At 37.7% G+C, this 13,741-nt stretch overlaps 1 protein-coding gene across 2 annotated transcripts; it reads right to left on the bottom strand.

The window, feature by feature from the left end:
• Window positions 1-6,026: 6,026 nt before the first annotated feature.
• plac8l1 (PLAC8 like 1) lies at window positions 6,027-13,125 on the bottom strand. Of its 2 annotated transcripts, none has more exons than XM_086309175.1 (4): window positions 13,011-13,125; window positions 12,140-12,636; window positions 10,523-10,659; window positions 6,027-10,114 (listed from the first exon to the last, which is right to left on the bottom strand). In XM_086309175.1, the coding sequence occupies exons 1-4, from the start codon at window positions 13,034-13,036 to the stop codon at window positions 9,983-9,985; spliced, it is 792 nt and encodes a 263-aa protein (XP_086165301.1). In that variant the 5' UTR covers window positions 13,037-13,125; the 3' UTR covers window positions 6,027-9,982. The 2 variants fall into 2 exon arrangements, with proteins under 2 accessions (XP_086165301.1, XP_086165302.1); XM_086309176.1 differs by having other exon boundaries at window positions 12,176-12,636.
• Between the last annotated feature and the right edge of the window lie 616 nt (window positions 13,126-13,741).

Genomic DNA, 13,741 nt, shown 5'->3' with positions numbered 1-13,741 from the left:
CAAAATACATTTTTTAATAAGCCTGATTATCGTCTCCTATTGAAAAAGCAAAGAAGAGCTGTATAATATGATACATGATTTTTTTCATTCAAAAGTTCTTATTTGTATTCAATTACTGGCAGCTGCACTGAAACATAATACGGCTGATTGGCATAAAATTTACATTCATTGACTTTTTGTTATAATTTGCTAGAAACAATAATAAAAAAAACAATAGAAACATTGATTTAATATTAAACTTAATACAACCAAAAACAAAAATGTACATAATAAACAGTCAAATCAAATTTGAAACAATTGATACTTCCAGTGGTTTCACAAAGTTTCTTTTTAACCAGACTTGACAGTAGAGGGCTTTCAAGTCTCTGATGGTGTCGTAGGAACTGGAACAGGTTTTGGATCAAACGTGTTTGAGGACTTGCATTTGTTATTCAGATGCACAGTGTAGATTAGCTTTCTTTTCTTTTAGCCTGAAAGCAAATACAAATACTAATTTTAGTAACTGATTGTATTTACTATTAAGCTATAGTGTTTTATCAGACAATCTGAGCTTGTTAATATTCACATTTATTTTCATCATAATTTTCTCAATAATTCTAACACTGTTTTGACATTTTGTTAAAGTTAAAGTACGATATGTTTTGAGTGATTAACCCTTTAAAACCGGTCGGAGCAGGCACACTCCGTTTTCCGTAAATCCCTGTAGAACTGCAACCGTGTAAGCTAGCGCAATAAATTTTTTTGCATATGAAACCGGAGGAGTTTTACTTACATCTTATGCCATCAGCTTGTCCTAGGTCCTGGTTTCCTTCCACATATAGCTTTGCAAAAACTGTGACGTCATTTTCACGGAAATGTAGTTTTTTTTTTACCATCAGGGCCTCATAAGCCTATACTGGTGTTTTTAAAAGTTATGTTTAACTTTATGACTTTCTTTGTTGTTTCTGGGATGCTTAGAACTCAAATTGCACTGCTGGAAATAGTTTGTTTCGATGCATATGCTGTTTTTTTGCAAATTTGCACTATAATATTTATCTTCGTTTTTCCTGCAGTATATAAAAATTGGTGTATTTCAAAAATAAAACTATGAAGACACTCAAAATAAATTTCCTGTGGTGGGAAACTATTTTGTGCAACTTTTTTGTATTTACAGTTTTGAGGGATAAGCCCCTTAAATTTCTCTAACTAGAAATATATGTTAAAAAAAACAAAAACGATTTTCAATTTTTTTTGTAGTTTATTGCACTTTTTTGCAATTTATGTAATTACTATGCACTTAATGCATACATATTATTAAAATTTGGGCTATAATGGTTGCATTGATGTATAGCAACTTGATATGCTCCCAAAAATGGCACTACAGCATGTAAAAATATAATAGCTCTGGCAGACTTGGTTCTATAGTAGGTCTTAAAGGGCTAATATACAGTTGTAAATTCAAATGAAAAAAAGCAGGAAACATTGTCATTCATACAGAATTATGTAAATTGTAGGGTGATTAATTATAAAGAATGTTACAGATTTCTCCTGTTGTTTTGAAAGACAATGTGCCGTATCACTCAAAATTTGTTTTTTCAATATATTAGCAGTGTAAAAATAAAATCAATTTACCATTTGTCTATTAACAGAAATTTAACATACATATTACAGTAATTTACTAGTTTTGATTTAATGGTCATTTACCATTTCCATTTCACAGTTATTTACTGTAATTTTTACAGACATTTTTTACAGTGAGGGAGTACTGTAGTCTTTTCTACCTAAATTAATTTACATTACCCTAGAGATACATAATATAACAGAAAACTCATAAGCACAAGGAGACTAAATTATACCAACAGAGTCCCAAAAAAGTTGATTCTTCAGTCAGACTGAAGGAGTCGCTTGGATGAGTAACATAACATTTCTCCCACTGAAAACGTTACGTAAAGAATCAGCTTTTTGGTGATTTCCTTACCTGGATGGTTGAGCATGCATCAAGACATATACCAGCAGAGGCTAGGAAACATAAATCACTCCTTGCGATAAAAAAAAACAAAAAAACAAAACAATGACCTTATAATGTTGAAAAAGTCCAAAAAACACAAAACACTGACCAAGAACCATGGCATTTCCTGGGTCATTGCAAAACCTTGATTGTTTTCTTTTTCAGCCATTCTGTTGTAAATTTGCTGCTGTGCGTGGCATCACTGCTTTGTTGCATAATCCAGTTTACCTGTTAGATCAGGGGTGGGTGATATCTAAAACCTCCAGGCCTCAAGGGTCCTGTAGGTCTTAGATATCACCTGGGGTCAACACACCTGAATCACATGATTAGTTCATTACCAGGCCTCTGGAGAACTTGGTGAGGAGGTAATTTAGCCATTTGAATCAGCTGTGTTGGAGTGGCTGTTTGGTCTCTCTAATGCAAAGGTCTGGGCATTCCTCGCTACACTGTACAGCATACACCACATTGTTAAGTTGGAGAGATCAAACATCCACTTCACAAGCGCATGGCACAACATAGAAGAGCCACCTCCAAGGGACAAGACTCGGCGGTCTATCTGCATCTAAAGGACAAAGGTCACTCCTTCGAGGATGCCAATGTCCACATTTTGGACAGAGAGGACAGATGGTTTGAAAGAGGAGTGAAAGAAGCCATTTGAGCGAGGTCCACTGTGAGCGACCATCTTTGAACAGAGGCGGGGGTTTACAACACCAACTGTCTGCCATCTATAATCCAGTTTTGAGATCCCTTCCCAGACGCCTTAACGCCCACTCACATCCTGGGCCATCTGACCTCAGGAAATCACATGATAGGGTGGGGCCAGGTTTCACAATGAGCGTACCCGAAACCCTGGCTGATTGTGACCCACACCCGCTTTCACACCTTGGCTCATGTTATTAGGTAGAGGATCATCAGGGGGTCCTTTTGTCCCTCTTTGGGGGGTTACTCCCAGGGGGGTTAAATTTGGGACTCTCCACCATGTGACCTTAGAACTGAAGAAACTTCTTGGATGAGAAGCGAAACATCTTCAAGCAAGAAGTCCAGATGCTTTTCTTTCCAAGCTCTTTAGACAAAGATGACCCGGATGACTGAGAACCTTCACAGACAGATTATCTTTGTCCAGAAACTTTTGGCTTTTTGTCACAATTTCCTGCTGAGGGACAAATATTGAAAAAGCAAGAAAATCTTCAGTATTGTAATGTTTTGTTGCTGTTTTATTAAGTCAAATGAAACACATTTGATACAATTGAAAATAAAAAATTTTCATTGGCATTTTTAAACCTAAATTCTGAGTCAATACATAAAAAATATACAACCCAAAACATGCCAAAGCTTTTAGCTTTAGGCTGAACAGCAGCTGAATGCCCTCCACCTCCCCGTGCCTCCCGTTTCCACAATGGTAACGTGCGAGTGAAAGAATGAAAAACACAGGGAGACAGATGAAGGACAAAGATGAGCAAAAGGGTATCACAGAGAAAGTGATATAAAGACAGGGTATGAGGAAGTGCGTGTATGTGTGTGTTATGTAAACCCCAGGTAGTATTTGTTGTCCTGGATAGAAGCATCACCAGGGGGATGGCTGCTCCTGCTAAGCAGGTCTCACCACACCTCTTTCTTTCTCTTTTTTTCCCGGATACACACCAGTAGGAGTAAGAAACAGAAAAAACATTAACAATAAGGGAGAAATTATAGGATGAAGGGAAGAAGACTGAGCTTACTGACAGAAAGGGGCACTGGATTTAGCTGGTGTGAAAATGGTAACGTAAAAATGTGCGAGATGGAAGAGAAAAGCTTGATCATTTGAGAAAAGAAGAAGCAAAAGGGGAGGTGAAGTGTATGGTAATGTATGTCAGATATGTGGTTTATGAAAGCCCAAACACGCCACCCTTAGCTTCTTGTTTTTGGGAGCACATTTTGTATTTTATGTGTCAGTATAATGGTGGCGTTTCTGTAACAGTTCATTAAGAGCACATTAATGATACACCTGCATATATCACACAGACATTTCCACATCCACCCACACACGCACACAAACACAACTCCCTGAGGGGCTGTTGTCAATAACAGCCTGTGCTCTGCACCTGATGCATCTGTAGGGATAGTCGTCTTCATGCTGAAACAGCAGGAAAGAGCATCAGCAGAGATATATTTTATGGTTCCTGTCTGACTGCTGACTTAGATAGAGCTCCACTGTTCCAAATCTTGACCTCTACTACTGCTCTGGAAATCCCAACTGTGACCCCAAATCAGCACTAAAGACTGATTTCACCCCACTGAGAAGCTGCAGGAATCACAAGCAGACAGATGCACCGTGATCTGGGGCAACACTGTCCCCTAATGGCTCAGACCTGGAGCTGTATCTGGTAGAGATGACGTAAGGCAAGGCTGTGCTCGTTGATCTAGTCATGGGTTAAAGATGTATTTGAGGTTTAACTGTAAGCCTGTAACGTTTAATTGATACCACTTGACATTTTGTGGCCTGCTCCATAAAACAACACTAAGTAATTCATTATACGGTGAGTTGCCATTTTATTATGTGCACCTAACTGAAAAGAATGCAGTCAGATCATACAGTCCGGCAGTAAACCTTTCATTTTGTGAAGGTCATTTTGTTCAATTTCTCTTGCAATTGTTTTACTCAGGTGCTGATTGTCCTTTATGGTTATTTCAAATGAAAGTATAGTGAGCCCCATTTATCCTTTCACTGATACAAATGGGGCTGACAAAATAATAAAGTTTATCAAAAGTTTATTACATTTAAAGGACTCTAAGAAAATGCACTAGCTCAGCTGAGTAAATCTGGCACAACAGAAGAAATATTAGCAGCACTGCTACTACACAAGTATGTAAGGAAATTACAGTAGTGCTTCATTGCAAGTTGGCTCGAGGCAGTTCCAGTTCACCAATAGGTACTGAGCAGCGAATCCGTGGGAGGATTTATCAATCTCTGCATGTAATCCAGACATAAAGCAAGTAAGACTGTACTAAGGTGGCAACGATTTTATGGTGCAGTTGTAATAAAAAACAAAACAAAAAAACAACAGAGCTACTAACAATGTGGGTGTTATCAATTATAGTACAGACTTGGTATTGTTTAGAAACAGGGATGGCACCAGAGTCTGCGTCTGCAGCAGAATGATATATTTTAGGCTGAAATGGTTTTATTTATTTTATTATTTTCAAATGGGACTTTGTAAGCTTTGTTGCCAGCGTTCATCTGTTTTCTTTTGTTTCTTTGATGTGCTTGGGTACACAGAAGCAAGGTTCAAGCTGTTTTTATGGTCGTCTGTGTAGAATGTGAAATCACAGTGTCCACAGTAGGATGCACACTGGCAGGTAACCCCAGCAAAATGCAAAGCAATGTTTTGTTTTGTTTTATATGCAGCAATTATTGGCAGAAAATGCTTGCACATCATTGTGTTTAATCTATTTGTTCCTGCTTTAAAATGAATGTGCAAATCTTCTATGTAACAGGCACTATTCCACTCTTAGTCTAATAGTGATTAATTAAGTGTTGGTTAAGGAGAAGGATTGGGAAAACATTAAAAATGCACAAAATACAATCCAAAAAGAAAGACGTGGCTGCTTAAGAATAGCAGTGATATAAGAAAATGTATTTACATTCAGCAAATTAACTTATTGAAATGGTAATTGGACTTTGTGTAATATATGATTACATTTTAATATTCACATCGCTCCCTTTAGAAAGCAAATCAGTTTCTCTATTCTCCTATTTCCTTCGAGGCTGCTGCCAGGTGGGAGACCACATCGGAAAGCCTTAACAAATTTGCCCTTTGAGGACCCATCTGTGTGGCGGATAAATAAATTTTCATATCCCTTCTTTCTGGTTGGCATTTCAGGTTCAGGGAGCCACTGCAATCAGACTAGATTAATAATATGATTGAATGCCAGAGGAGGAATCGAGGAATACATGGATAAAAGAATAACAACAATATGGAAATCACATTCCATTAGCGGCCCAGAGGTGCAAAAAATATCAACATTTCACAACTACGGAACAGAAAACACAACATCCCCAGACGGAGCCCAACTATAAGGAAAAGGATACAAGAAAACCACAAAAGCAACAACATTGCACTTTTCCTCTTTGTGACTGGACAGAACCTGAAGTTGATGTTGAGAATTAAAAGAACATTGTGTATGTGTATGAATGGCATTATTTATTTTGAGCAATTTAATTCAGTTCAGTTCAGTTTCATTTTTATAGCGCCAAATCACAACAACAGTCACCTCAAGGTGTTTTATATTGCAAGGTAAAGACGGTACAATAATACAGAGAAAACCCCCTATGAGCAAGCACTTTGCAACAGTGGGACAGAAAAACTCCTTTATAACAGGAAGAAACCTTAAGCAAAACCAAGCTCAGGGAGGTTAAGAAACAAAGCATTTGAATCCGTTCTTTTAAATAATTTGACCAGTTTTCAATAACTTTAGATACTTCCAGGTGATTTTACTCAGTTTGAAACCTGGCTGAGCTAAAAGAACTTTTAAAATGCAACCCAATGAAATACTAGAATCATAAAGGAATATTTCAACAAACGACATTTATTAATGAGGCAGTTGGCTGTGTTTATCAATTGGACTCACACACTTGTTTCATCCTGTACACGGAAATATATTTTTCAAACTCTTCAAAGCAATTATGTTTACTTAAGTAACCAAATGACTCCTTGGGTCAGACTTAATTGGCTTACAGCTTTCTGTTCTTCCCTGGCTTTACTTGGATTTAGTTTTAAATGGGACATTAAAATGAGATTTGCAGATAGGGTCCTCTGCTCATTGCACAGTTTGTGCCTCAAGGTCTGGGAAGCATTATGTTTCCTCACTTCATCTTTCCTTCACATCTCAGGGGGACTGATCACATTAATGGGTCTGGTGACCTTTGGCATTCTAGACACAATTAACCGGGTGAGTCACACATATCACATACGAGATTTCACAGTTACTTAATTTATAACAACCTTCAAGCTAAAAAATAATGAACTGTTATCAGTGAGCTACATCTAATATCCAAAACACGAGGGACATTGCTTTTGGAAAGACATCGTGCCTCCTGTTGTATCCTATTTTTATAAATGACAACCCGACTGCAGCCAGTATTTAATATATATGTGGCTCAGTGTCAGTGATTTGAATTTGGCTTTAAATTTAGAGGTGCAATCAAGCAGTTGAAGTAATACAGAATAATAAATTGGTTCGGAATGTGTTTAAAAACAAGAAGCTTGAAACACATGACTTCAAAGCATTATATTACAAAGAATTGAACTTTAAATATATTCATATATTAAATATATGTCTATAAATGTATTGAGTGAGAATTAGACTGCTCTCCTACATAGACTGTATATGAAAAATGGATATGGTAAAAAATTTAAGCCAATGTAGTGCTCGCTACCCTGGAGGGCAAAACATTACTCCATCATGCTGGCCAATAGTGGACAGTTGGTAGTACTGCGGGACAAAAGTGTTTTTGGGGGCTTTTTTTGCCTGTATCAAGCCAAGAATACTTGTACCATCTATCCATGGAGGAAATATTAAGATATCAAGAGAAACTAGGAATTTTGGCGCTTGTGATCCATATTTTGCCCTGAAAGTGGGATGTCTCTCTCAGAGCTCCAGTTCAGTGACATCTAAGTGTATCTTGAAAAGAATCACTCACCTTACACTGCTGCGACAAAGAAAGCTTTCAAAGTACAGACAGCTACATGTTTTTTCGATCTGGATGGGTAAATAATGGCTCCATGTGGGAGGTAAAGAACAAGATCTAATGTTTTGTTTATTTTGACACTTACACTGTAGGGCCAGAAAATTCCAGTAGTATTAATTTGTCACATTAATGTCGTGGTGTCCCAGTAGCTTTGATGTCATGTGAAAACTATGAATGAAGCAGGGGGCAACTCCTGATGGGTTGCTGATGGGGGTTTTGCTCTGAAATGCAAATAAACATTTCAAAAAGGAGGACAAAGCAAGGCGAGCTTTACTTTTTAAATGGCAAGTTGCTGGTCAGTAAGCTTGCAGTATTCTTAAGGTTCTTAGTCAGAGCCACCTAACTCTATGCCACTAAATATGCAAACAAACAGACAAACAGTTAGGTTCCCATAGTGAATGACAATCCTTGACCCATCTGATCCTGAGGTTTCCCCTCCCTCAGAGGTCTGGGTGTTACATTTGATTAGGTGTTCAGGTTTGATAAAACATGATGGTTGTCTTGTATGATACTGTTTTTATCATCTGCAGAGCATTGCCCAGCTTTATTGCATTGTGTTTCATCTGATGTGGAAATGATCATGCTTTAATTCCATCACACCTCTGTTATTGAAAGTAATTATTTCTTTGTCCGAGCAATGGTCCAGTGTTCCTGCGAGACTTTGGTGAATACTTTCACAACTCCTTATGTTCAGATTAGTGAGCTTTTACATCCTGGTTGTACCACTCACTCCCACTGGATCAGTGGACACTACTGATAACCAGCAAGTCTGCTTTTTGTCATTCTATTGATCTATATATAACACCCTTTCATCTTTTTTTAAGTTATACTGTGACTTTTCTTCTTTAAAAAATGCAGTAAAATTGCATTTTACATACTTACATCAACCATCAGTCATATCTGGTTTCAAAACACCCAGACAGTAAAAGCATAAAAAAAAAAACCACTCAGTTTGAAGCTTCACAATTTTTCTGCACTCACCAGGGGGTGACTTCATGTTCAAACATATCTTTTATATGGAGTCTGTGCTTTCATCTCATTATTGCCCAGCAATAAGGTTTAAAACATCAAGAAATTGCAAAAGGTACAAAACATAGCAGACAGTGTTAAGCTTTGTTGTGAGTAGAACAACCACTGGAACAATGTTTAAAAGTCTAGACTGGTTACATGTAAGAATATATTACTATAGTCAATGAATGTATTGATTACAAACATTATATTAATCTTGGATAAAATCATCTTTCAGTTTAGACAGGCATGATTATGCACTAACAGAATGGCCGCATGAGGAAACATTACATTATCAAAAAAAAAAATAATAATCAGCCTGTTATGTGCCAACCTGTGCAGGGCTGGTACTTAGCACCAACACCAGTAAACAGTAAAATTCCCTTACATATATAAAAAAAATTAAAAAGTAAAACTGCATATTTTGACAAGAGATTACGAAAACAGAAAGAATATATTTAGTTTTTTTTTTTAAATGAATGTGTGTTTTAGTTTGTTTTGATGTGTTTTGTTGTTCTCCATTATTAAAGTTTCCCAATATTAAGTACAAATTCCTAATGCAATCACACATCTTTTTTTTTAACTGTAAGGAGCTCATCTTGTTTCTGTGTGTGTTCTAGTTATTGATGTGTTAAAAGTGTCTGTGTGATAGCGGCTTCAGTGGTGTAGGTAACAGGCATTGTAAAAAGCTAAACTTACTTGAGTCTTTCTAAATTTTCATTATGTAAAATGGCGCGCAGTTACCTCAGTCACAGAAGTTAACCCAGGCTGTTTCTAAAACCAAAATTATAGATGATTTAAGAATTATAAGTGCCGGAATTTAATGCTGCAGTAAAAAGTTGGTTAAGCTGATCTTTCAAATATAATTAATCGGATCAATACCTTCATAAAAAAACTGCTCTGCATTATTCTATATGCATTAATCCAGATTTAATGGCTTTTAACGATCTTTGAACTAACTACATTTAAAAATATCTGCAATTGAACAAAGGCAAGAAACTCATCTGTGTTGGTTCACGTTTTACAGATGTACCTTTAACACAGTGTATGCCATTACTTTAAGTTTTCCCTTTTCTATCACTTTTAAGAATTTGTATCACAGGCTTGTTTTTTATTATTCAAGAAGCCCTCAGGGGCAAGTTCAAACCTCAGAGTAATGATTCATCCTATTGTTCATACCAGTAATCTCTGCTGCTCTTCACACATTTATGATAAATTGAAAAAAAGAAGAAAAAAAAAAGATCTCATTTGCTGTTTCTTTAGGAGCATTCGAGTGTAGTAGACACATGATATGTCTGAGTCTTCATCCTCCACTTCATTTCTCTTATCATCTGACATACAGCCAGAGGGTAACAGCAATACACTGTAGTCCAGTCCTCACACACACTTCCCTGTGGATAAGCATGCAGGACAGATGAGTGCATGTCTACATGCAAACACATACAGAAGCACACACACACAACAACAATGTAGTGGGAGCAGGATGGGTACACGATAAGATGAAAAATGCAAACACAGAACTTCATTTACACAAATAACATGAATATTTTACTGATAACCACTTAGAAAGAAGCAGCACAAGGGTCGATTTTCCATTTACTAGAGTTGGAGTTTTAAAAATGGCTGAAACGTCACAGCACTAAAAACTGAGTGCGGTGGTGCAGTTTCTGTTTCATTGAAAACTTTATGGTGTTATGAACAGGGTCCATTTTGACAAATTTGCCTTCCTCTGTCTTCAAGGACGCTCTCACAACAGTACAGCATACTGTATACCTGCACACACATAGACACACACTCACCCGTATCTTGTAGCGCTCTCTGATCCCAACTCGAATGGCAAAAGTGGATCCTGGTAGTAGAGGCATGCACAGACACTCCCCGTATTGGTGAGCTAAACTCAGGTCTAAACAGCACGGCACGAGAGCCCCGAGAATACCTGCGAGCACAACGCAGCACATCATGTGGGTACATGAGTGTTTGTTTACGCCAGACAAAATCCTTCGTATATGTCTCTGTCAGATCCAAAAGTACATTTAGAAAGAGACAATGATGATGTATTGGCTCTTCATTTTGTAGAAACAAGTTAAGTGAAAAGCAAAATATTCCCAATCATTTTCAGTTTAGAAAAATCTACGCAATCTTAATTAAAAGAAAAGCTACTTAAAGCAGTTGTGCTGAAAATAAATAATCTTGTGATAAAAAATGCTTAAATACTAAATTGTTTTCGCAAGAGATGAGTTATTAAAAGTTTGTTAAAACTGAAATGATGCAACTGAACTATAAAATAAATGGGTAATATTCATTAATATTAATATTATAATTATAGTATTAACTATATCTCAATATATTGACATAACGCAGAATGCAAAGCACCGCTGGAAGAAGAAAAAGGTAGTAAATGGATATCTGAAACTGCTGCTATTTGAAATTATTTGCACTTGGCTCTAAACTAAGACTAAGTTTCAAACCTTTTTTTTTCATATATGAATTGTATGCTATGGTACATCTGATGGTTTAGCTGAATGGAGTTCTGGATAGCTGGTGAATGGTCACCTAGTTCCAACGAGACTGCACCATCAGCAGCAGAGGCTGAGTGATGATCTGAGCTGGAATAATGCAACGTGAAACAGTAAAGCCCCTTAGGATCTCTGAGGGTGTCAAAGTGACCTCTGTGAAATATTTTATGTATTACAGACCATTTACAGCCACGATATTAAAAAAATATATATATATTTTCATGCAGGGCAATGTACCACCCTATACTGCATTAAACGTCTGTTGCTATGGGAATAAAAACAGAAAATAAAGGCTTGGTCACCATAATTCCCAGCCCTCTGTCCAACTGAAAGCATGTCATTAAGGGAGGTCTATGTAGAAGGGCAACAGCATACCTCTGGAGAGCCTCCTCAAATGAGTTAATGCAGAAAGTGTAAGTTTATTGCAGTGGGGCAGAGGGCTGGGAATTATGTCGATCAGGCCTTTATTTTTAGCTTATATTACCATAGCAACCCAAGGATGGTCTTACAGTTCAAGAAGTTAAAGTTCAAAAGGTGGAGGAGCTGCTGTTAAAGAAGAGCTCTTATATGAGGTGTGACCATCAAGTTCTGTGACCTTATAGCGTCTCCCTTTTAATGGTCTCTTTGGACAGCATGGCCATTACTTTTAGATTGCTCCATATTTTTATGAGCTGAGTTGCTGTTTTTGTGTATCAGGTGTTTTTTTTTACCAAAAGCTAGACAAAAATCTAATATGAGTTGAACCTGTTATGGCCTTCATTCGGCATTATTATTTAGAATAATCAATATTTATGTTTTTTTTTTAATATTATTGTGTTTATAAAGTAATCTAAATTATTTAGGGTTAAAAGGAAATGTCACATTTGCTTACTGTCTTGTGGATGAGAGGCCTGGGCTTACATAGGAATACAGTATCTGGCTGTGTGTCTACATTACATGTTGTCTTGTCTCTGCAGACATCAAGCAGGCCAGTGCTCCAGTCCCCTCCAGTCTGAGTGATGGTGGTGATGGTGGTTTTGGTGATGCCAAGGCCGGGCTGCGTCACTACTGGTTCCAACGCAGCAGGGGCTTTGTTTGACCCCCAATTATCTTCACTTCCTGTGGTGACCCGCCCCACTTCCTTCTCTTGAAATGCTATTGCTGAGTCTGTGGTGAGCACCCCCACTTCTTCCCCTTCTTCCTCTTGTAATACAGATGTTGAAGGTGCAGTGAACACCCCCACCTTTTCCCCTTCTTCCTCTTGTAATACAGATGTTGAAGGTGCGGTGAACACCCCCACCTTTTCCCCTTCTTCCTCTTGTAATACAGATGTTGAAGGTGCGGTGAACACCCCCACCTTTTCCCCTTCTTCGTCTTGTAATGCTGATGTTAAAGGTATGTTTACTAACGGTTCTGCACTGAAATTAAATTTTGAATAAATATATTGTTAGATGGGTTCACCATCATCTAAATGTCAACTGTTACTCAAGTGCAAGAGAAACAATTTCAAATCAGCAACCTGGCCTCGTGTTTTTCTGCATTAAAAGCAAACATCACATTGAGCTTGGCATTTTAATCCAAGAAGTGCAAATGCAGGAGCTGCAGTAACAACAGATTCAAAAGCTTCTGTTTCTTTTTTTTATTATGATTTATCATAGAGGCAGAAGAGAATAAACACAGCAGCATTATTAAGTTGGGTAAGATAAAAGAGCTGTTGGCTGTAATTCTATTGTGTTCAGCGCTGACAACAATGTGTAGTGGTGGGGACAAAAAAACAAAAACAAACACTTACTCGTGTGTGACTGTTGCATCCTCCATGACTAGCAGCTACTGGCATCCAGACAGGGGTAAGACGACGAGGCGAGAGAGGACAGCGAGCAGGGAGTCAGCAGGAATGAGGAGGTGGAGGAGGGGGCGGAGTGGCACTTTCCCAGTGAGAGGGTGTGCATCAGAGCAGATAAACCAGCAGTCAGATGGCTCGGCCAAAAGCTGTGTGACAGAGATAAGTCTTGTAGTTTTCTTCCGTCTGAGACTTTGCCGTGCACCCTGCTAATACAGCAAATGCAGACTTGGCAGATACACATCAGGGTGCATGAACATGAATGTCTGGAATAAAATAATGTGGATGCAAGCGCGCACTTAATACGAACACGCCAGCAGGTCAGAAGACCTCAAATCTTGCAGAAAGAACTGAAACCTACCAAAAACAAACTGAGAAAATGAGGGAAATGCAGTAAGCAGGAATTATTTTATTGTTTGATAAATGGTGGAAGTTAAGAATAAGCTCAAACAAGAGAGCAAACCTATTCTTTTGTTTGACCTGTGACTGATGAATTTAAAACCACTTACAGTAAATGTTACGCTTACCCTTAAGGTAGAAATACAAGTCTATAGAGTGGAGTGCTGGGAAGTGAGAGATACAATGAATTACTTGTGGTTTATGTTTAGAGGCAATGTGTTCATTTCCTGTGTTCTCTTATTGACCTTTATATTTAGACTGACATATTTCACGTCTGACAGCAG

This window comes from Aulonocara sp. 'chitande type north' Nkhata Bay, linkage group LG10 (assembly GCF_057382095.1).
Source record: "Aulonocara sp. 'chitande type north' Nkhata Bay isolate Kocher_YH1m ecotype deep benthic linkage group LG10, A_spYH_male_GT1.1, whole genome shotgun sequence".
Classification (NCBI taxonomy): domain Eukaryota; kingdom Metazoa; phylum Chordata; class Actinopteri; order Cichliformes; family Cichlidae; genus Aulonocara; species Aulonocara sp. 'chitande type north' Nkhata Bay.
The sequence above is the reverse complement of the archived record's forward strand: the minus strand, read 5'-3'. Positions and strand labels throughout refer to the sequence as shown.